Source organism: Onthophagus taurus, chromosome 1 (genome assembly GCF_036711975.1).
Source record: "Onthophagus taurus isolate NC chromosome 1, IU_Otau_3.0, whole genome shotgun sequence".
Taxonomy (NCBI): Eukaryota; Metazoa; Arthropoda; class Insecta; order Coleoptera; family Scarabaeidae; genus Onthophagus; species Onthophagus taurus.
The window spans coordinates 3,873,942-3,899,426 of NC_091966.1; the positions used below are offsets into that span (position 1 = coordinate 3,873,942).

Consider the following 25,485-nt stretch of genomic DNA (forward strand, 5'->3'; position numbering starts at 1 on the left):
TAAAGCTAAAACATTTTATTTCATGAATTTTATATAAAATATATAGGTTTGATAATGAAAATTTCTAGAAAAAAGCTTTATAATCTAAACGTGTAAAATTGTGGTGTTCGATTATGTCAAAAATTATAAACATTTAGAAAAAATCGCTGTGATTTTATTTTTGGGAGTTAAGAAACAGGTTATATCTCAAATTAAAGCTTAATTTGTGTGTGTTTGAAAGGAAAATAAACACATGCGTCTTAAGGAGCCAAGAAAAAATTATGTTTAAAAAAAAATTGGATTAAGAAAATATAGTAATTAAAAAAAAATAATAACTTTTAAAATCCACTAGCCACTTGACTTTTTATACTCGAAATATAACTTAAAGTTGACGAATAAACTTCTTTTAAAGTTGTAAAACGTGATTTTCTAAAACAAAATTAAAACAAAGAGAATAGAAATTTTTAACAATCAATCACTTACTTTGGTTTGGGAAGAGGTTGAGGTTCGCTTCGCCCTTTTCCAGCTGGATTCGAAGTAGCTTGTTCCCCATGAACTATCTCAAATTCAGCTTCTAATTTTCCCTAAAATGTTTGTTTTATAAACATTAAATAATTTGTGACCGAAATATAATTACAGCTAAAATGTACTGCTTAGTTTTTTCATCGATTCCCTGAAAAGGCCACCATCCTTTCGTGCGTTTCATTTTAAACAGATTTATTTGAGGTGAATTATCATCTAAAAGTTTTAAACTACACAAATGCGAACTTTTAGCACCTCGCGGCATCGAAGATAAATCCAATGTTAACGACCCCAAAAATTCATCAGACGAAAACGTATCGTTGTCCCAAACTTGTAGTTTTAATCGACAAGGAATTTTACGTTCGCTTTGAACCATGTGAAAAATTTCTTTTCTTTGAACCACGATTTTATTTTCGGTTTTTAAATAATTAAAGGGAAAAACAAATCTCCAGTTGAAGTTTCCTTCGCCGTTTAAAGATCGATAATGAACATCGGTACTTTGACACTCATCGATACCTGCCAACCAACTAAATATAAATTTATATATTATATATTTTATATTATTAATAAAGATTTTTACCCTTTAATAAAAATATCAGATTTTTTTTCACCAATAAAAAAATCGTCCTCTTGTAAAATAACATCTTCAGTGTTCAAAATAATAACTCTTAATTCGTAATTTTCAGGTTTTCTTGGTGTTATTTTTACTGGAGGTGGTGGAGGGAGATCGCTAGTTGGGAAAATATCCACCCAAACTTGAAGCTTTCCCTGTAAAAAGAATTTAATCGAAATCGAGTTAATACTTTATGAATTAATTACTTGCTCTAAACCTGGTTGTTCTGGATTATACAACGATCGAGTTTCAACGTGTTCAGGAACTAAATGACATCCAACAACCGGAACTTGATGCCACTTATGAAGCAAATCCAAAGCTAATTCTTCTTTACTATAAACATTTTTAACTGGAACATCGTCCGTTGTGGTTATTGGAAAAATTAGCTCCCCAATTCTGACATAAGTATCATAAAATTTCGGCGATTCAAGTTGGTAAAGATTGCATAAACCGTTTAAAATATCACTTGGAGATTCGTTATCTCTCCAAACGGTTGCTCCTTTTTCGCAGAATTCATATGCTAATCCGCATTTTGCCCTATGTTTTGTGTAAAATCGGTTTTCCAAATCAATTTGAGTTTCGCCTATTAAATCGTGAGATGACTGGCGATCATAGTCCCAAACTTGTAAAGTTATTGTTGTGTCCGTTGGAAATGAACCGTTGAATTCGAAAGTACTAAAAGAAAATGGTAATGTTATAAAAGGTATTTTTTTAGGATGGTTTTGATTTTATGGGGGTCATTCAACATAAATAAGAATTTGAGAAAGTTTACTTATTAAAATTCTAGAACTCTTTCTTGTAACGAAGATTTAAAAAAATCGCTGTGATTTTATTTTTGAGAGTTAAGAAACAGCTTGTATCTCAAATTAAAGCTAAAACATTCTATTTTATGAATTTAGTATAAAATATATAAGTTTGATAATAAAAATTTCTAGAAAAAATTTTTTTAAACTAAACTTGTAAAATTGGGGTTTCTTTGATTATCTATAAAATTTACAATGATTTAAAAAATCGCTGAAATCTTATTTTTGAGAATTAAGAAGCAGCTTATATCTCAAATTAAAGCTAAAACATTCTATTTTATGAATTTAATATAGAATATATAAGTTTGATGATCAAAATTTCTAGAAAAATGCTTTTTAATTTAAACTTATAAACTGGGGTTTGTTCAATTATGTCAAAAATTATGAAGATTTAAAAAAATCCCTGAGATCTTGTTTTTGTGAGTTAAGAAACAGCTTATATCTCAAATTAAAGGTAAAACATTCTATTTTATGAATTTAATATAAAATATATAAGTTTGACAATAAAAATTTCTAGAAAAAACTTTTTTAAACTACATTTGTCAAATTGGGGTTTCTTTGATTATGTATAAAATTTACGATGATTTAAAAAATCGCTGAAATCTTATATTTGAAAATTAAAAAGCAGCTTATATCTCAAATTAAAGCTAAAACATTCTATTTTATGAATTTAATATAAAATATATAAGTTTGATGATCACAATTTCTAGCAGAATGCTTTTTAATCTTAATTTATAAAATTGGGTTTTGTTCAATTATGTCAAAAATTATGAAGTTTTAAAAAAATACCTGAGATCTTGTTTTTGTGAGTTGAGAAACAGCTTATATCTCAAATTAAAGCTAAAACATTCTATTTTATGAATTTAATATAAAATATATAAGTTTGATAATAAAAATTTCTAGAAAAAACTTTTTTAAACTAAATTTGTAAAATTGGGGTTTCTTTGATTATGTATAAAATTTACGATGATTTAAAAAATCGCTGAAATCTTATTTTTGAGAATTAAGAAGCAGCTTATATCTCAAATTAAAGCTAAAACATTCTACTTTATGAATTTAGTATAAAATATATAAGTTTGATAATGAAAATTTCTAGAAAAAACTTTTTTTAAATAAACTTGTAAAATTGGAGTTTCTTTGATTATCTATAAAATTTACAATGATTTAAAAAATCGCTGAAATCTTATTTTTGAGAATTAAGAAGCAGCTTATATCTCAAATTAAAGCTAAAACATTCTATTTTATGAATTTAATATAGAATATATAAGTTTGATGATTAAAATTTCTAGAAAAATGCTTTTTAATTTAAACTTATAAAACTGGGTTTTGTTCAATTATGTCAAAAATTATGAAGATTTAAAAAAATCCCTGAGATCTTGTTTTTGTGAGTTGAGAAACAGCTTATATCTCAAATTAAAGCTAAAACATTCTATTTTATGAATTTAATATAAAATATATAAGTTTGACAATAAAAATTTCTAGAAAAAACTTTTTTAAACTACATTTGTCAAATTGGGGTTTCTTTGATTATGTATAAAATTTACGATGATTTAAAAAATCGCTGAAATCTTATATTTGAAAATTAAAAAGCAGCTTATATCTCAAATTAAAGCTAAAACATTCTATTTTATGAATTTAATATAAAATATATAAGTTTGATGATCACAATTTCTAGCAGAATGCTTTTTAATCTTAATTTATAAAATTGGGTTTTGTTCAATTATGTCAAAAATTATGAAGTTTTAAAAAAATACCTGAGATCTTGTTTTTGTGAGTTGAGAAACAGCTTATATCTCAAATTAAAGCTAAAACATTCTATTTTATGAATTTAATATAAAATATATAAGTTTGATAATAAAAATTTCTAGAAAAAACTTTTTTAAACTAAATTTGTAAAATTGGGGTTTCTTTGATTATGTATAAAATTTACGATGATTTAAAAAATCGCTGAAATCTTATTTTTGAGAATTAAGAAGCAGCTTATATCTCAAATTAAAGCTAAAACATTCTACTTTATGAATTTAGTATAAAATATATAAGTTTGATAATGAAAATTTCTAGAAAAAACTTTTTTTAAATAAACTTGTAAAATTGGAGTTTCTTTGATTATCTATAAAATTTACAATGATTTAAAAAATCGCTGAAATCTTATTTTTGAGAATTAAGAAGCAGCTTATATCTCAAATTAAAGCTAAAACATTCTATTTTATGAATTTAATATAGAATATATAAGTTTGATGATTAAAATTTCTAGAAAAATGCTTTTTAATTTAAACTTATAAAACTGGGTTTTGTTCAATTATGTCAAAAATTATGAAGATTTAAAAAAATCCCTGAGATCTTGTTTTTGTGAGTTGAGAAACAGCTTATATCTCAAATTAAAGCTAAAACATTCTATTTTATGAATTTAATATAAAATATATAAGTTTGACAATAAAAATTTCTAGAAAAAACTTTTTTAAACTACATTTGTCAAATTGGGGTTTCTTTGATTATGTATAAAATTTACGATGATTTAAAAAATCGCTGAAATCTTATATTTGAAAATTAAAAAGCAGCTTATATCTCAAATTAAAGCTAAAACATTCTATTTTATGAATTTAATATAAAATATATAAGTTTGATGATCACAATTTCTAGCAGAATGCTTTTTAATCTTAATTTATAAAATTGGGTTTTGTTCAATTATGTCAAAAATTATGAAGTTTTAAAAAAATACCTGAGATCTTGTTTTTGTGAGTTGAGAAACAGCTTATATCTCAAATTAAAGCTAAAACATTCTATTTTATGAATTTAATATAAAATATATAAGTTTGATAATAAAAATTTCTAGAAAAAACTTTTTTAAACTAAATTTGTAAAATTGGGGTTTCTTTGATTATGTATAAAATTTACGATGATTTAAAAAATCGCTGAAATCTTATTTTTGAGAATTAAGAAGCAGCTTATATCTCAAATTAAAGCTAAAACATTCTACTTTATGAATTTAGTATAAAATATATAAGTTTGATAATGAAAATTTCTAGAAAAAACTTTTTTTAAATAAACTTGTAAAATTGGAGTTTCTTTGATTATCTATAAAATTTACAATGATTTAAAAAATCGCTGAAATCTTATTTTTGAGAATTAAGAAGCAGCTTATATCTCAAATTAAAGCTAAAACATTCTATTTTATGAATTTAATATAGAATATATAAGTTTGATGATTAAAATTTCTAGAAAAATGCTTTTTAATTTAAACTTATAAAACTGGGTTTTGTTCAATTATGTCAAAAATTATGAAGATTTAAAAAAATCCCTGAGATCTTGTTTTTGTGAGTTGAGAAACAGCTTATATCTCAAATTAAAGCTAAAACATTCTATTTTATGAATTTAATATAAAATATATAAGTTTGACAATAAAAATTTCTAGAAAAAACTTTTTTAAACTACATTTGTCAAATTGGGGTTTCTTTGATTATGTATAAAATTTACGATGATTTAAAAAATCGCTGAAATCTTATATTTGAAAATTAAAAAGCAGCTTATATCTCAAATTAAAGCTAAAACATTCTATTTTATGAATTTAATATAAAATATATAAGTTTGATGATCACAATTTCTAGCAGAATGCTTTTTAATCTTAATTTATAAAATTGGGTTTTGTTCAATTATGTCAAAAATTATGAAGTTTTAAAAAAATACCTGAGATCTTGTTTTTGTGAGTTGAGAAACAGCTTATATCTCAAATTAAAGCTAAAACATTCTATTTTATGAATTTAATATAAAATATATAAGTTTGATAATAAAAATTTCTAGAAAAAACTTTTTTAAACTAAATTTGTAAAATTGGGGTTTCTTTGATTATGTATAAAATTTACGATGATTTAAAAAATCGCTGAAATCTTATTTTTGAGAATTAAGAAGCAGCTTATATCTCAAATTAAAGCTAAAACATTCTACTTTATGAATTTAGTATAAAATATATAAGTTTGATAATGAAAATTTCTAGAAAAAACTTTTTTTAAATAAACTTGTAAAATTGGAGTTTCTTTGATTATCTATAAAATTTACAATGATTTAAAAAATCGCTGAAATCTTATTTTTGAGAATTAAGAAGCAGCTTATATCTCAAATTAAAGCTAAAACATTCTATTTTATGAATTTAATATAGAATATATAAGTTTGATGATTAAAATTTCTAGAAAAATGCTTTTTAATTTAAACTTATAAAACTGGGTTTTGTTCAATTATGTCAAAAATTATGAAGATTTAAAAAAATCCCTGAGATCTTGTTTTTGTGAGTTGAGAAACAGCTTATATCTCAAATTAAAGCTAAAACATTCTATTTTATGAATTTAATATAAAATATATAAGTTTGATAATAAAAATTTCTAGAAAAAACATTTTTAAACTAAATTTGTCAAATTGAGGTTTCTTTGATTATGTATAAAATTTACGATGATTTAAAAAATCGCTGAAATCTTATTTTTGAAAATTAAAAAGCAGCTTATATCTCAAATTAAAGCTAAAATATTCTATTTTATGAATTTAATATGAAATATATAAGTTTGATGATCAAAATTTTTAGCAAAATGCTTTTTAATCTAAACTTATAAAATTGGGTTTTGTTCAATTATGTCAAAAATTATGAAGTTTTAAAAAAATCCCTGAGATCTTCTTTTTGTGAGTTGAGAAACAGCTTATATCTCAAATTAAAGTTAAAATATTCTATTTTATGAATTTAATATAGAATATATAAGTTTGATGATCAAAATTTCTAGAAAAATCCTTTTTAATCTTAACTTGTAAAATTGGGTTTTGTACGATTATGCCAAAAATTATGAAGATTTAAAAAAATCCCTGAAATCTTGTTTTTGTGAGTTAAGAAACAACTTGTATCTCAAATTAAAGCTAAAACATTCTAGTTTATGAATTTAATATAAAGTATGTAAGTTTGATAATAAAAATTTCTAGAAAAAACTTTTTTAAACTAAACTTGTAAAATTGGGGTTTCTTTGATTATGTATAAAATTTACGATGATTTAAAAAATCTTTGAAATCTTATTTTTGAGAGTTAAGAAGCAGCTTATATCTTAAATTAAAGCTAAAACATTCTATTTTATGAATTTAATACAGAATATACAACTTTGATGATCAAAAATGGGTTTTGTTCGATTATGTCAAAAATTATGACGAAAAATATCACTGCGACCTTATTTTAGGAAGTTAAGAAACAGCTTATATCTCAAATTTCAGCTAAAACATTCTATTTTATGAATGTAATGTAAAATATATAAGAAGGTTTGAAATTAAATGTGATACTTCTGTACTTTTAACTGGCCATTTATTAAATTTTTTTATTTAAAAAACGTTTCGGTTTAAGAAACCATCTTCAGAGATACACTACAAGAAATGAAATATACAGGCTGTATCTGAATGACGTGCCCAAACTTTAGGGGGTGATTATTTAGGCAATTTTAGAGTACTTTCTTATATAAACTATGAACGATTTCGACTCCCCTGTGGCGCTACGCCCCTCCAAAAATGGCGAAAAATTTTGGTTTAATTTTTATTTCTCAAAAACCATAAACGCTGGGAAAATGAAATTTGGGAAATATGTTTAACTCATAATAGGACACGTTTTGACCTTATTTGTACTTTCAACTTACCCTTCTAAACTACTAAATGTAACCACCCCTTTACATTTTTGCTAAAATTTTTTGTATAAAGATGATAAATACAATTAGAAAAATTTTACATAGGTAGATGAAAGTATCCTAAAACTTTTTTGTTTCTCTAAAATTTTTCCAAAAACGACTAATTTTTAAGAAAAAAGATAATAAAGCAAATACTGCTTGTTAAACAACTAGGTTGTCGATCAAAAGTTGGAATGAATTTTTAATAAAAAAATCTTGGCAGGCTTTGCAATCTTTGTCAAAAATATTTTTGACGTTTAAATGTCAGCGCTTTTCTTAATTATTATTGTTTTTCAAATTAATTTTTGAATAAAATTCTATCGCATTTACACTCGTTCGCTCGACGTTTCAAAATTTTAAATAAAACAATAATAATAGTAAGAAAACCACTGACATTTAAACGTCAAAAATATTTCTGACAAAGATTTGGAAAGCCTACTAAGATATTTTCATTTAAAATTCATTCCAATTTTCGATCAACAAAGCTTTACAGTTAGTGTTTGCTTAATTATTTTTTTTCTCAGAAATTATTAAATTTTCGAAGAACATCAGAGAGACAAAAAAGTTTTAGAATAGTTTTATCTATCTAACTGAAATTTTTCCAATGTATTTATCATCATCATAAAAAAAATCTAGGCATAAATTGGACGGGGGTGGTTACGTTTAGTAGTTTAGAAGGGTAGGGTGAAAATTCAAATAGGGTCAAAACGTGCTCTATTATAATTTAAACATATTCCCCAAATTTCATTTTCCTAGGGTTTATGGTTTTTGAGAAAAAAAAATTAAACCAAAATTTTCCGCCATTTTTCGGGGGGTGTAGCTCCTTAGGGGAGCCGAAGTCGACCATGGTTTATATATCAAACTACCCTTAAAATTCACTAAAGAAACCCCCTTGAAGTTTGTTGCAGTCATTCAGATACACCCTGTATAATAATAAAATTTTGAACAATTTAAAAAATCTTATAAGTTAATATTTAAAATTGAAAACACAAAAAAAGTATGAAAAGTACTTACAGTCAAAATTTAAGAAACCAACATTGTAATCAACCTCAACTTCATAATTATTACTTATTAAAATTAATATTAAAGTCACTATATATACGCTAAACACATTTAACAAGTTAGACAAACGCTCTGTAGGATTAAAAGTCGTGTAATGGCGACATGTAAAACAAGTTTCGAGGCAAGATTTCAACGACGACGTGAAGGAGAATAAAAAACCGGTTCAACTCTTGTTAAATTTAGATTCAAATGTTCAAAAATTATTATGCTAAGATAAAAATAAAAATAATAAAATAAGGGAAGAATTTTAAACAATTTCAAATCCCATTTTAATTCCCAATTTCTATTTTATTATTTTTATTTTTATCTTAGCATAATAATTTTTGAACATTTGAATCTAAATTTAACAAGAGTTTAACCGGTTTTTTATTCTCCTCCACGTCGCCGTTGAAATCTTGCCTCAAAACTTGTTTTACATGTCGCCATTACACGACTTTTAATCCTACAGAACGTTTGTCTAATTTGTTAAATGTGTTTAGCGTATATATAGTGACTTTAATATTAATTTTAATAAGTAATAATTATGAAGTTGAGGTTGATTACAATGTTGGTTTCTTAAATTTTGACTGTAAGTACTTTTCATACATTTTTTGTGTTTTCAATTTTAAATATTAACTTATAAGATTTTTTAAATTGTTCAGAAATTTATTATTATATATTTCATTTCTTGTAGTTTATCTCTGAAGATGGTTTTTTAAAGCGAAACTAGTCAGATAAATAAAATTTTATAAATGACCAATCAAAAGTACAGAAGTATCACATTTAATTTCAAACCTTCTTTACGATAATACTGGTAAAATGGATTACGTACTTAATTTTAATCATATAAAATACATAAATTTGATAATAAAAATTTTTAGAAAACACTTTTTAAACTAAACTTATTTTTAAAAAATCGCTGAAATCTTATTTTTGAGAATTAAGAAGCAGCTTATATATCAAATTAAAGCTAAAACATTCTATTTTATGAATTTAATATAGAATATATAGGTTTGATGATTAAAATTTCCAGAAAAATGCTTTTTAATCTAAGCTTGTAAAATTGGGTTTTGTTCAGTTATGTCAAAAATGGTGAAGATTTAAAAAATCTCTGAGATCTTGTTTTTGGGAGTTAAGAAACAGCTTATATCTAAAATCAAAGCTAAAACATTCTATTTTATGAATTTAATACAAAATATATAAGTTTGATAATAAAAATTTCTAGAAAAAATTTTTTAAACTAAACTTGTAAAATTGCGGTTTCTTTAATTATGTATAAAATTTAAGATGATTTAAAAAATCGCTGAAATCTTATTTTTGAGAGTTAAGAAGCAGCTTATGTCTCAAATTAAAGCTAAAACATACTATTTTATAAATTTTATATAGAATATATAAGTTTGATGATCAAAATTTCTAGAAAAATGCTTTTTAATCTAAACTTATAAAATTGAGTTTTGTTCAATTGTGTCAAAAATTATGAAGATTTAAAAAAATCCCTGAGATCTTGTTTTTGGGAGTTAAGAAACAGCTTATATCTCAAATTAAAGCTAAAACATTCTATTTTATGAATTTAATATAAAATATATAAGTTTGATGATCAAAATTTCTAGAAAAATACTTCTTACTCTAAACTTATAAAATTGGGTTTTGTTCAATTATGTAAAACATTATGAAGATTTAAAAATCGCTGAGATCTTGTTTTTGTGAGTTAAAAAACAGCTTATATCTCAAATTAAAGCTAAAACATTCTATTTTATGAATTTAATATAAAATATATAAGTTTGATAATAAAAATTTCTAGAAAAAACTTTTTTAAACTAAACTTGTAACATTGAGGTCTTTTTGATTATGTATGAAATTTACGATGATTTAAAAAATTGCTGAAATCTTATTTTTGAGAATTAAGACGCAGCTTATATCTCAAATTAAAACTAAAACATTCTACTTTATAACTTTAATATAGAATATATCAGTTTGATGAACAAAATTTCTAGATAAACGCTTTTTAATCTAAAGTTGTAAAATTGGATTTTGTTCAGTTGTCAAAAATTATGAAGATTTAAAAAAATCCCTGAGATCTTGTTTTTGTGAGTTAAGAAACAGTTTATATCTCAAATTAAAGCTAAACCATTCTATATTATGAATTTAGTATAAAATATATAAGGTTGATAATAAAACTTTCTAGAAAAAACTTTTTTAAACTAAACTTGTAAAATTGGGGTTTCCTTGATTATCTATAAAATTTACGAAGATTTAAAAAATCGTTGAAATCTTATTTTTGAGAATTAAGAAGCAGCTTATATCTCAAATTAAAGCTAAAACATTCTATTTTATGAATTTAATATAGAATATATAAGTTTGATAATAAAAATTTCTAGAAAAAACTTTTTTAAACTAAACTTGTAAAATTGGGTTTTGTTCAATTATGTAAAAAATTATGAAGATTTAAAAATCGCTGAGATCTTGTTTTTGTGAGTTAAGAAACAGCTTATATCTCAAATTAAAGCTAAAACATTCTATTTCATGAATTTAATATAAAATATATAAGTTTGATAATAAAAATTTCTAGAAAAAACTTTTTTAAATTAAACTTGTAAAATTGGGGTTTCTTTGATTATGTATAAAATTTACGATGATTTAAAAGAATCGCTGAAATCTTATTTTTGAGAATTAAGAAGCAGCTTATACAGGGTGTCACACAAAAAACGCCCCAAGCTGTAACTTTGTTATTTACATTCCGATTTTCATGGCCTAGGTATCAAATGAATTGGTTTTATAAATACTATGATTCATGCTACAAATAATTTTTTCCAACGCCATCATCAATTTTAAGCGATTAACTTTTGTTTTTCAAATTGCTGCATATATTTTTCTTCACGTCATTGGATAGAAATTGTTCTTCTGAATCCATTGTTGTACAATACATCCATTTTGAATGTAAGTTTAGCAGAGAAAAGACACCTGTATATACAGGTTGTCACACAAGAATGCCGCAAGCTGTAATTCTGTCATTTACATTCCGATTTTCATGAGCGAGGTAAGTTTTTCTTCACGTTATTGGATAGAGATTTTTTTTCTGAATCCATGAATGTACATACAATACATCAACATTAATTATAATTGTAGTAGAGAAAAACATTAAAATAGTTTCCGAACATTCTCTTAAAGTTACTTGTAGTATATTGTAGTGTGCCATGGGAAAAAATATAAAAAAACAACTTATAAGTATCATTTACAACTGCTTCGGGCATTGAAATAACATTTAATGACTGTTATCAGTTTTGCCCGTTATTTTTTTCTATGGCACACTAGAGGCAATGTTCGGAAAATGTTTTAATTGTTTTTCTCTGCTAAAATTACAATTAATGTTAATCTATTGTACATCAATGGGTTCAGAAAAAAAATCTCTATCCAATAACGTGATGAAAAAAATTCCGAGCAATTTGAAAATCAAAAGTTGTTAATCGCTTGAAATTGAATCATAGTATTCATCAAACCATTTCATTTGATAGCTGGGTCATGAAAATTGGAAGGTAAATGACAGAGTTACAGCTTGCGGCGTTCTTGTGTGGCAACCTCTATATACAGGTGTCTTTTCTCTGCTAAAGTTATATTCAAAATGGATGTATTGCACATCAGTAGATTCAGAAAAACAATCTCTAGCCAATGACGTAAAGAAAAATATATAGAGCAATTTGTAAAGCAAACGTTAATAATCGCTTAAAATTGAAGATGGCCTTGGAAAAAATTTATTTGTAGCATGAATCATAGTATTCATGAAACCATTTCATTTGATACCCCGCTCATGAAAATCGGAATGTAAATGACAGAGTTACAGCTTGGGGCGTTTTTTGTGTGACACCCTGTATATCAAATTAAAACTAAAACATTGTATTTTATGAATTTAATATAAAATATATAAGTTTGATGATCAAAATTTCTAGAAAAATGCTTTTTAATGTTATCTTGTAAAATTGGGTTTTGTACTTTATGCCAAAAATTATGACGATTTAAAAATATCACTGCGATCCTATTTTTTAGAGTTAAGAAACAACTTATATCTCAAATTAAAACTAAAACATTCTATTTTATGAATTTAATGTAGAATATATGCTTGATAATAAAAATCTCTTAAAAAAATTTTTTAATCTCGTCATGCAAAATTTGTGATTGAAATTATCTAGAAATTAAAGCTGAACCATTCTATTTTAGGAATTTAATATGGAATATAGACTACAAGATTTTCCAATTTATCAGATGTCTAATGAAGAATCCAAAGATTTCAGGCACCTAAAGTGTGTTAAAATGCAATTTAAAATGTGGCAAGGCTGCAACTGCCTTTTTATGCCATCATCTTAACAAAGTGCAAAATATCAGATTATTGGTTTCGCTTTTCTGCCAGATTGCCCAGAAAAGTACATCTTCATAAATATGAAGAAATTCTATAGATTAGCATAACCAAATAAGTAATACATAATCATACCATCGTACCATTTCTACACCAACATCAATAAGGTGTAATTTTGCGTGTTCTGGCACTTTGCTTACTTTGGCAGTTCTAGAACCTACCTTGTTTAGTAAATACACAAGAAAACAACACGAAAGACGTTATTTTACTATCGTTGTTGAAAGCAATGTTTTGAGTGATGTGAAGGTACAGAAAGCTGAATCAAATTTTTTACAAAATCGTATGAAAAATACTTTTTTCAAAAACAACTTTATATACGTTTGGAAAAATCATTCATAACCGTGCAGGAAATTACTCAATCTTAATCACATTTTCGTGCATCTTTTTGTTCTCAATATCATTCGTTAAAATTAACAGAATTCTTAATTCTATTTGAATGGCCCCCATATCTTTTTTCTTACGATCCATAAATAGGATTAAGTTGATTAGGAACGTATTCGTTCGAAGTACTATAATATTGATCACCCATAAAACTAACTAAAAAAGAATCGGTTTGCCCCGAAAGATCTTTCGGTCGCAATTGTAGCCCGCGAATACAATAAAGCCGCGCGATAAATCCAACTTTATCGTTGTTGGGCGCATCTTGAAAAAATCCATTGTTTAAATCTTTCCCGGTTAGAGTAACATATTGAACGCCCGTTTTTGGGGGCCAGGGATAAACTTTTAAATTCCCCTTAAAAACGCCCATGATATCTTTGCTTTGGATGTCTTCATCTTCTTTTCTTTCGCCTCTAACCAAGGAAAACGTTGCTAAAGTATCTTGAAATCCGTTAAATTCCGGTTGGTATTCGAGTTCTTCTTCGTAAATTTTTAATCTAAAATTTTTGCTGTATACTGTTGATGATGTTGAGGAGGAGTTTAAAACGTTTTGCCATGATACAAAGAATTTTGTCCACCAATCCACAAATTCGTCTTCTTCTGGTTCAGCTTCCATTTCAACGATAGCGGATTTTGTATTTTTTTCGTCTTCTTGTGTATCATGTGTTTTTATATCGCTTTTTTTCTTTTTTTTAGAAAACTTTCCTAAGATACCTTCATGCTTTTTACGATTTTCTTTTCTATTTTTTACCGTTGATTTAATTTTTTTCTTCGTTTCGTGTAACTTTTCTTTAGCAGCTTCGATTTTTTCTTTCGCTTCTTGACGAAAATCAGTTTGAGTTTCTTTGACAACTTCTTTTTTCTTTGTAATTATAATTTTTTCTAAAAATTGCTTATTATTAGCCAGAAATATATTAAGGAAAAGATTTTAAATACCTTGACTTTCCATGCTATCGTATGATTTTGTGTCGTGGTGAGATAAAGAGAATTCTCTTTCTTCTCGAGTTAAAGGGTAATAAAGGAATCGATCGATTGTTGTTATATGATTTGCGACGTAGGTGCTTCTTCCGAAAGCACGATTTTCTATTAATTGTATCCCTAAAGATGGGATATAATCTTGTTCAATTGGTAAACTCTAAATTAATTAAATAATTTATTTAAAAATTTTTTTTGAATATTAATTTTTATTACAACGATAAGATTTTCTGTTTTTGGGTCGAAATTAGGAAATTTATTTGTGGCCGTTTCGGATTCGATCGTCGTAACAGTAAAATCGATCATGATTTTTGGTTTAGTGACGGGGATCCCATACAATTTTTTTAAATGTCTAACTCCCCAAAATAAAATATCTGTTTTATATCCACTCAAAATTGGTCGTATATCATCAGGAATTTTTGTTATTATTTTATCTTTAGATGGAGAAGGAGCTAACGCTAGTCCGCTGCTTATCTAAAAAAAATTATTAGAAGCCAAGATTATAAAAATGATATTTTGGGAATCAACTTCAAGCAATTCGATGCACAACAACACTTTCCCAACAGATAAATTCTCCTGAATCACTTCGTACCATTTTAAAACTGGGGGGAAATCGGGTTTTGTGTAAGGATCTGATTTTAATTTTACAACTGGTTTTACAAAAATTCTTCCAACGTATTGACTAGTACGCTAGAAAGTAAATTAATAAAAAATTTTCGATTTATTTGAGTACTCTTACTATATCATCATAATCAACAACTTCTATTATACACGTAGGTGGATTTTCTTTAATATAATTTCCTGAACCATATACTGTTATAAATGGAATGATCACAGTTTCATCCCATAAGGGATTTAATTTTCCCTTGATTATCTAAAAAACATTCAAAAAATCACGTAATGAATTTACTCTAAATTTTATGTTAATTATGCAAAGAGTTTTGGTTCTTAACCCTCATCTCAAAAATGGCTCGCCTCCAAGGAGACTCTACCATTGAGGTCTTATATATAATCTAGAGAGCGTATGTGGTGGTGGTGGGGGTAATCAGAAAGTCAGACATGTTGGATGTACCGACCTGAACTTAGCTATAGTTTCAAGTCTCTGTTGTACCTACAATTATAACTTCACAATTCTCATAAACATATTGTTATTTTTATTAAAATTTGATTTTTTTTCGTTTCACACATGTTTTTTATAATTTGGTAGGTTGGACGATTATTTACAACAGTCCATAAAATGTTTCTGGTTACTTGACTTGGAATGAACAATTAAAGACCTTGGTGTAAGGGGACAACTCCTTGTCTTGATAAATGGAGCTACTCCCTTCTTACACAGAGGTCTTCAATTGAAGTTCAAGTAAAGTTTATTATTAAGGACTGTTCAGTTTTTTTTAATAAACTAACAATTATTTATAAGCAAAGGTTAACGTGATCAATCAGAATTGCTTTAAATATTTTCTTCTTAGTTTATGTTAATTATAAGGGTTATGGCTAAAAATTATTAAGTTCTCTTAAAATATCATATAATTAATAATTATTTATCAATAAAAAATTAATGTTTTGTTTTGGTTATTATTTTCTGTCTTTCCAGTTTATAATAATGTCAATTCTTGCATAACTATATATAAGAATTTCGAATTTCCCGCTAAGTTGGTACATTTAACATGGCGACCTTTCTGGCTTCATTTTAGGCGTGGTGGGGACAACAGCATACGCACTCTAGATTATATATAAGACCTCAATGGACTCTACAAGGAACTCAATAGCGAGCATAGAAGACTCAGAGCATAGAGTCTTCGTAGGCGGATATTCTATGCAAATTCCAGAAATATGCCGGATAATTCCGTCAAGTTAAAAACGGTAAATAAAGTAAATAAGTGAGGTCCTTGGCGACCAGGCAAGACAGAACTTGAACCCAGGCTATACTTGGAGATCCTTGATCTGGACTGCACGGCAGTAGTAGAAGAGCTTGATCATGAAAATAAAAGTAATGACAGAGAACTTTCAACAGTTGCGGAAAGTAATTTTCAATCTGGGTGAACGTAAAGCAAACATTTTGCTGATTGCCAGTAGAATTAAGGTTGGGTGAGAAAACAGCAGGATAAAACGACATCTCGAGGTGAAACGCTGCTACAGTTGTTTTGGCTATAGCCAAATCAATTAAATGTGATGAATGCAGAAGAGCTGAAAATATTTGTTTAACTGTTGTGAAACAGTTAAACAAAAATGGTGGCAAAATGCTTTTTATGGGTTACCTCGAATGACAGGACAGATCATGCCCACGATTCGGAAGGTGCTCCAATTTTAGGCTGACTTTGGAAGCGATTAAGACAGCTACAAAAAAACCTCCAGTAGAGGTACAGCAGCTTTTGGTTATCAAACATCCGTGCGACTTCGGTCTACATAATGAAAGAGAGCCACGTCTGGATACAGGTTAATGGTATTGAAAAAGTAATTAATGCTACTATGGGCCTTTAAATGAAACAATAACACTTTAAACTAATAAATCATCAGTTTACTGTTTGAAAGCAGAGATTGTAGACTTACAAAAAATATGCTTTCAAGAAAGAAAGACTCTCATCAGGGTTAGAAAATTGCAGCGCCAAGAAGGTGCTTAAATCTGCTATCTATAAAAGCAAAGTGAAGAAATAGAACAAAATGAAAGATGTGAATTCAGACTCATCATAAAGGCCACTTTCTTTTATATTTTTGCTTCTTGTTCCAAATTGATGAAGTATAAAACTGAGTAGCATTATATTTTTCTCATTCTTGTGATATTTGACTAAACCATAGAAGTTATAACATTCCAACAGGCTTATTTGGTCTATTTATGTCATAATAGGTTTTACACAGGTCTTATGTATGAGAACTTCGCTTTATGTGTTTCCGCATTATGTCTGTCAGGTAACCTAATATTAAAGCTCTTATCGTTGTTTAAGCTATAACTTCTTCTTGGAAATTCCTACTGGCGATAACATTGATACAAAGATATTTAAAATTCATCACCTCATTCGATATCTCATCAACCAAGGCAGATTTGAGACCATTATGGACTTTATGGATCACTGGAGACGTGTGGTTTTGGTAATATGCTATTTTTCTCAATCGTTCAGTGTAATTTTTCTTAGAATTCTTAGATTCTTAGAATATTCCATTTTTTTTGCCTTCCATTAAGCTCATACACCATATCTTTTGTACATTTTTCCCAAAGAGCTCTTTTGATGTATTGTATCTTGACTGAGATTTGCAATTTGTCGTTATTCATTTGAGAATTCTTTAATCTCTCTGCTTTTGTATTTGCTTTCTATGTTTGTGCATCTTCTTCTTACGGTTTCTTCGGATGAATTAATGTTATATTTTAATTTCTACCAATATGTGTCTATACTATGTATAGCTACATACAAGTAGGTATACATGTTTCTCATAGTCACCCATGCTCTTATAAAAAGGTATCGATTTACTAAGCCTCCTGCTCCCTGGATGACCGATAATATTAAGTTAATGATTAGACTGTGTGATGAGGCTAAAGCTAAATTTAGACATTCGGGTAAAAATAGCTCATTGGGAATACTACAAATCTCTTAGGAATTTAACTACTATAGCTGTAAGAAATGAGAAGAGAGCATTTTTCGGTTCTATTGCTATCCCTGGTCATGAAGGGCAAATGTGGAGCAGATTGAGTCATTGAATATTAAATCACATAAAGATGCTACCTTGCCGTCAAATTTAAAGTTTCCTGACAAGATTAATGAATATTTTGTGGATATTGTCAAAGAAATTGTTAAAGACTTCCAAGGGTCTGGTTTAGATCTCTATGATGGTTCTAGTTTTAAAAATGACTTTTCTTTTATATTAGTGTAGGACTCTTTGGTGTTGGAGATGATTAATTCTATTGCCTCATCTGCAATTGGAGCGGATGGTGTCTTCATTGACATGATCAAAATGTCTTGTCGGGCTATTTTACCATGAATGGAAGCGTACTGTGGTTATTCCGCTGTCCAAGAAGGGAGACCTACAGGAATATGGCGACTTGCGATCTATTAGTGTGCTTCTATCGTTGTTTGAGCTATAACTTCTTTTTGGAAGTTCCTACTGGTGGTAACATTGACACAAATATATTTAAAATTTATCACCTCATTCGATATCTCATCAACTAAAGCAGATTTTCGACCATTATGGACATTATGGATCACTGTAGACGTGTGGTTTTGGCTACACCCTGCTCTAATCTCTCTGCTTTTGTATTTGCTTCCTATGTTTGTGCATCTTCTTCTTACAGTGCCTTCGGATGAATTTATAATGTTATATTTTGTGCCAAGTAGGTATACATGTTTCTAATAGTCATCCTTCTCTGTAGTGCCAAACTCTTAGCATTAGTCCTATGTACTCTTGATATCTTTTCAGATATCCTCAACCTCGTTTACACCTGCGCTACTTTACCACATTTAAATATTCTGATGTATTAAATAGATAATATTAATAGTATGATTTAAAAATATATTGTCCCTTATACCAAAGTCCGATGTCCGTTCTAGCGAGGACTAAACCTCTAAAATTAGTTATTGCACTTTAGTCTTTACACAGACGTAATAGCAAGTACATAGATCGCTTTAATAACCGATAACATCTCTCAAGTGGGTATTAGTTTTTAAAACTTGACTCTTTAATTATCTAAAAAATCTATCAAGTAGTTTACAAAATAAAATCTTATCAAGTAATTTAACTAATACGTATATTAAACTAAATACTTCAATATTTTTTTTATTATTATCAGATTTTAATGATGAGTAATTAAAGGGAAATGGATTAAAAAATTGTGAAGGTGTGGGTGGAATTGTTGCTTTAATTGAATCTCCAAAAAATTCTAAATGCATCTGTAAATTTGAAAACCTTCAAGGTGGTCTTATTAAAAATAAAAATAGAAATAAAGTTCAACAAGCTCAAAAGTGGTTTAACTGTGGAAAGTTTTTTTGTATAAAGTGATAAAGTTTAATTACCCCCCCATCAAATACCCATCAAATATCGCTATCTGTCAATCACATTTCTCTGTAGATATTGAGTGGCACATTTTCTAACAAAGTTGTTAAATCATTTTGGAGGAAATACAAATAACATACGAAAGTATGAACGTTTTTTTGCAGAAAAACAGGCAATCATATTTTTTAGGAAAAGAAAAATGGCAAATGTTATACCATTTTGGGATCTTGACTAAATAGGCCACTACTTTGTTTAGAAATCGTGTGTCAAACTTAATAGACATAAATCCTTTCAACCTTAACTCAATCAAACTAATACTTTTTTTGCAAAACTAACGACTTTTGTTGTTCGATTTGTGACTGCTATAGCATCATTAGGAATACATTATTAAAAAAATCAGTATTAAATTGCGAACATTTCTGAATGTAGTACCTAAAGATATGATGTAAGGGAACGATTTTTAACATTTTCAAAAATATGTCTATTACCATTTAACTAAGAGACAGAATTTTTTTCTTATTTTTACCAGAACAGGTATGGGTTGGCGTCTCACCCGGTATCCGCTTGACGTTGAGTTTCGGGACAACCTGTATATATATTTTTTTTATTTTGTTTTTCTTTTATTTTAATTTACCATAACACATTGGTGTTATTTTGTATTATAATTTCACAATTATGCATACATTTATATATATGCATATTCATTTTGTTCGTTCTATATAGAATACAATAAAGTTGTATTATTATTATTATTATAAGAAATGTGAAGAACAACATTGAGGGAATTGTGTTTAAGGAGGACAGAGTCAATTTTTCAATACATTTAAGCGATAACAGGAACAAGGTTGAGGATATCTGAGAAGACATAATAATAAAAATCAATTCCAAAAGTGGACAACTTCATGTGAATCAACAAAGATGTTTTATCTGTCTTAAGAGACGTACGGCTAAACCCAAATGATTCTAGTTCCAGGCCTAGTATTGGTTCTAGTGATAGTGTTAGTTTTATTAGAAACATTCGGGTTTAGCCGCCTTAAGAAACGCTTGGCTAAACCCGGGTGATTCTGGTTCCAAATCTAGTATTAGTTCTACTTTTCGTTCAATAAAAATATACTACAATCTAACGCTTAATAACAATTAAAACTAGAACTAACACTAGACATTAGAAACTAGAACTAGAAACATACGGGTTTAGCCGTCTCTACTGTTAGTGTTAGTTCTGCTTTTAGTTGTTACTCAGGGTTAGATTGTTGATTATCTTCAGATTAAAGTGCAAATTAAATTTTTTTTATACAGGGTCATCCACGACGACCGTCCATTAGAACTTTACAGGGTTCTGGCCAAAATTAAAATTTGAAAATTCAGATTTAAGTATTATCAATTGCGTTCTCTTCGACTAAAATATTTTCAGATATCTAACACTTCCGGTTATACCGGAAGTCGCCACCTACTTTATTTTTTTAAATGGAATACCCTGTATATTTTTACATATTTGGATTTGTCTGTTTTCAAGGTTTATGAATGACTTTACTTTATGGAATTTGATTCGGCCGTTCTCGAGTTATTCGAATTTTTCTAGAAAAATCTGCTCCAGCAGATATTTGTTCAAAAAATCAGAGAACACTCGACTTTTGGGATATCAATTTAGGATTCAGAACATGCTTAAGCAACATGATGGAGTATGGCTGTCTAGAACGTTTGGTCACTTTACAATGGCACGTTACTTTTTCGAAACTTGGAAGTACCATAACTTCATTTTTTTAAATGGTACCCCCCATATTTTATTACTTATTGTTAGTCCTATACCTAACATTTATAGTTTGGGAGATAATTAGGGTTTTTTGAAAAATGCACACATATATCGATATTTAACCTAGTGCGACCTAGTGAATAACCGGATGAAGTGGAAGTTTGAAAATTTGTAGACTTGTGATGTTTGATGCCAGCTTTTTAACTAAAGTATTTTCCGGTTCCGGGTACTTGTGGTTACACCAGAAGAGGTGACAATTTCATATTTCAAATGAAACACCCTGAGTTTTATTACATTTTTCAATCAAAAATGTCAACTACAACGTTACTTTTTATAATTTATAAATCATCTAATTTGACCGCCGGTAAAAATGTACTAAAAAGCTGGCATCAAACATTAGAAGTCTGCAAATTTTCAAAAGGCCACTTCATATGGTTATACACTAGGTCACACCAGGTATTCATGACACACTAGGTTAAATGTCGATATGATGTGTGTGCATTTTCAAAAAACCCTAATTATCTTCCAAACTATAAATGTTAGGTATAGGACATATGGGATATAAAAGATGTAGAATGAGACAAGTAATAAAATAAGTAATAAAATATGGGGGGTGCCATTTAAAAAAATGAAGTTATGGTATTTCCAAATTTCGATAAGTTAACGTGCCGTAGTAAAGTGACCAAACGTTCTAGACGGCCGTACTCGGCACCAAAACATACTCCATCATGTTGCTTAAGCATGTTCTGAATCCTTCTAATATTCTAAATTGTTCTAAATTGATATCCCAAAAATCGAGTGTTCAATGATTTTTTTAACAAATGTCTGCTGGAGCAAATTTTTCTAGAAAAATTCGAATAACTCGAGAACGGCCGAATCAAATTGCATAAAATAAAGTTATTCATAAACCTTGAAAACAGACAAATCCAAATATGTAAAAATATATAGGGTGTTCCATCCGGTATATATCCTTCCGGGGTATCCTTCCGGTATAACCGGAAGTGCTAGAAATCTGACAATATTTTAGTCGAAGAGAACGCAATTAATAATACTTAAATCTGAATTTTCAAATTTTTGTTTTGGCTAGAACCCTGTAAAGTTCTAATGAACGGTCTTCGTGGATGACCCTGTATAACAGACAGTCCCTTCCCTATATTAATCCGTTATATTGAGGTTTTACTGCAATATTACCTGTGTACATACTGATTCTTCGTTTAAAATAACTCGAATGTAATAGTCTGATAATCCTGTTACATCAGCTCCGAATTTAAACCTTCCTTGGTAAATGTGAGCTCGACATTGAAAATTCTAAATCAAAAATTAAAATTAAAACAGTTGTTTTTTTTTTGAATAAAATCATTACAATTTTTGTGTTCAAACTTAAATATCTTGGTAAATTTGAGAAATTTCGTGTTTTTTCGTAATAAAATCCTTCTGGTAATGAGTTAAAACAAAACTCGATTTCCTTTTTTAACCCGACCCAAAGGAACAAATCCATTTTGCAAGCGATTAGAGCATTTTTTAGGGTCTTCAATTTAAGTGGGGTCTATAATTAAATTTAAAACTTTATTATATTTGATTAGATTAATTAATTGTTATTACATTTAAATGGATACTGTGGATTTTTCCACATAATGGTCCCATTTCGTATTTTTCCATTGAAAAAACGACGTCTTCGGATTCAATCATTTGGGCCGCAACTTTTTTTCCATTACACATCATATAGATTAAAATATCGGGCCAACAATCTTGAGGCTAAAGATATAATTTATATAAAAATATTAACAAAGGGAAATTAAATAAATGAATTACGTGGTCTTCTAATAACGAAAGTCTGATGTAAAGTTTTTGGGCTTTCCTGTAAGATTTTTTTTTCGTTTTGAAATTGTAGATTGTTTTGGCTAATTTTTCAATGTCTTCCTAAAATGATTGTTTTTTAAAAATATTTATAAGAAATTCGGTGATATATACCATTTCTTTTAAGCAAAGTTTGATTTTTTCTTTATCTAAATTCGTTGCTTGGTCCCCGATGACTCGGCCAACAACATCGATGTAATTCCTACATCCTTCTGCTAAAACATTTAAAGCTTCATCTAATTTTTTCCCGATTAATCCACTCGGAATTCGACATCTCTCATATTGAAATAAAGGCTCAATATCATCTAAACGTTTTTTCTAAAAATAAAAGTGCGAAAAAATGTTGTTTAGTCTGGGCCAAAAGATTTTGAGACAAGTGTTATTCGATTTTACTCGCAAACAGATTACCTAACTTTCCGTTATTATTACAATTTTTTTATTGTATTTTTTATCGACACCTGCCTTGGTAAAATAATATTTTTTTATCACTTATTCACACTCAACTGAACCGTATCGAACACGATAGGAGGCGAGTAAACAAAAATTAACCACTCGAAAATGGATTATGCAACTGATTATTTCGTTGCTGGTCTAGAACATTTATGGTACAACAAAAATTCATCCAAAATCTTTGCGAAAAAATGAATCAAAAACGAAACAAAATCATATAAAAAAAAATTGAGATAAAATTGTTTTTACAATTTTTATTTTGACGTTTCATCAATCTAAATTAAAAATAACCTTATTATCTCGCCACTTACCAGATCGTCCGAAATTTTTCTTATCATATTCTTATTAAAAAATCTTCGTCTAAAATCTGGAAAGTGATTTTGATAATTGATACAGGGTATTTTACCCCGAAAATCCAAATACCAATACACCTTATCGTTCGTAACCGGTTTTATCTCGTCCGAAACGTTCGGAAACGTTTGGTTCCAATCCCCCAAATAATTCCTTGGCCCCAAAGAAATTTCAAAACGAATTGGTTTCTTCGAAAACCGTTTATCAATCGCATTCACGGAGATGATACCACAAAAAAGAACGATCGGTTCCGTTCGCCACAACGTAGATTCGTTTAAAGAAGGGATGGACTTTTTCGTGAAAGATTTCGGTTTTGACAAGTATTCGTGTTGGAGTTGGGTGTGCAAACCCATTAAGATTTTTCCAACGTAAACATCGCCAAATCGATCTTTGTTATAGAAATGAACGTAAGCTGGACCGAATGTTGGTAAAAATCCGTTTTCTTGATCGTTTGCTATTGAATGAAGATACAGATATTTTACAGCACTAAATTTTCTACTTTTTGTTTTTAATTGAAGCTTTATTCTTTGGCATAAAGGGGGGAATAATTCCGCAATTGTTAATTGTTCGTTCCATGTTGGGGATTGAGTGTATTTTATAATCGATGTTGATGCCTTAAATTAAAATAAGTAAGAAAAGCAACGGAAAAATTCTTAATAATAATAGTAAAGCACTTATTAGGGATTTTTAAAGATCATTTGAGATATTTAAAGATTCTGTGCTAAAATAGCTCTCGATTACTAAGAACTGGATTTGAAGATACCCAAAATACTGATAAATAACGAAATTTTATAACTCATGAATTCCAGCACTAAACAAGTAAATTCGATGAGTTTAACGAAAAGGCAAAGAAAAATGGTTAAAATGAAGCTCCGAGGAGATTGAAGAACTGCAAAGGAAATACGACATGTTCTATATAAAAAGATCAAAGAGGTTTCCAATAAACAGATCAAGACATCTAATAGCAAAAGTATCACCGAGTCAAGTCCCAAAGTTACAAAAGAAGACGTTAACCAAGCTTTAAGACTCCAAAAAAAGAAATTTGAAAATGATTTCACAAAAAGAGAGAGAAAAAGATATTTAATACCATCTACGACACCGAAAGAATCCCAAATAAAAACTAACTAACTCTTATGCCGCCAGTACTCTCCATTGACAGAAAACGAAGGGTAAGGTTCCAATTGATGCAGTAAAAAGTTTTTTGGTAATCCAAAAAAAACAGAATCTTCGGCATTTTGATAACAAATATAGAATAAAACTTATGAAAGACAAATCAGTGAAGCCCAATTCTATTTTCAGAAATGGAAAAGAAACACGAGAGAACTATTTTGATCGATATCTACGCATGCATTGTAGATTACAAAAGATCCTAAGATCCATGCGAGCAATAGATCGGATTTCTTCTTACGTGGTAGTTTCAGTTGCAGGAAGTAACAAATATTGGCCAAAAATACAACACACAGCTAGAATAACACAGATCCCAACTCAAGATAAGCTACAACTTATTAGTAGATAAACTGATTATGAACCGAGTTTCAATCGCATACGGCATAAACAATTCCGCTTTTCCAAAATAAGTACTTTGCTATAAGAAATGATCGAAAACAGTGTATACCTACAGTTATTCCCGCAAAGCTTATTTCAATTAAAGTACTTGACATTTCAACTTTAGTTTTTTTCCTACAATTATCTAAAATAGTTTT

General features: G+C 28.2%; 1 protein-coding gene across 1 annotated transcript; it reads right to left on the bottom strand.

The window, feature by feature from the left end:
• On the bottom strand, window positions 1-25,443 carry LOC111426769 (ferlin misfire). The gene is made up of 17 exons (XM_071195062.1): window positions 25,402-25,443; window positions 23,743-24,396; window positions 23,096-23,299; window positions 22,937-23,044; window positions 22,727-22,879; window positions 22,488-22,670; window positions 22,316-22,432; window positions 15,137-15,271; window positions 14,926-15,087; window positions 14,614-14,871; window positions 14,359-14,557; window positions 13,506-14,304; window positions 1,321-1,789; window positions 1,082-1,269; window positions 617-1,028; window positions 463-563; window positions 1-408 (listed from the first exon to the last, which is right to left on the bottom strand). The coding sequence occupies exons 1-17, from the start codon at window positions 25,441-25,443 to the stop codon at window positions 318-320; spliced, it is 4,275 nt and encodes a 1,424-aa protein (XP_071051163.1). The 3' UTR covers window positions 1-317.
• Between the last annotated feature and the right edge of the window lie 42 nt (window positions 25,444-25,485).

Excerpts from the sequence above, each read along its gene's own strand:
- LOC111426769 (XM_071195062.1), bottom strand. The coding sequence starts at position 25,443 with ATGTCAAGTACTTTAATTGAAATAAGCTTTGCGGGAATAACT. Across the intron at positions 22,433-22,487 it reads TAAGTTTGAACACAAAAATT|AATTTTCAATGTCGAGCTCA; the intron begins GTAATGATTTTA and ends TTTTTGATTTAG. Across the intron at positions 15,088-15,136 it reads TTGTTGATTATGATGATATA|CGTACTAGTCAATACGTTGG; the intron begins GTAAGAGTACTC and ends TTTACTTTCTAG.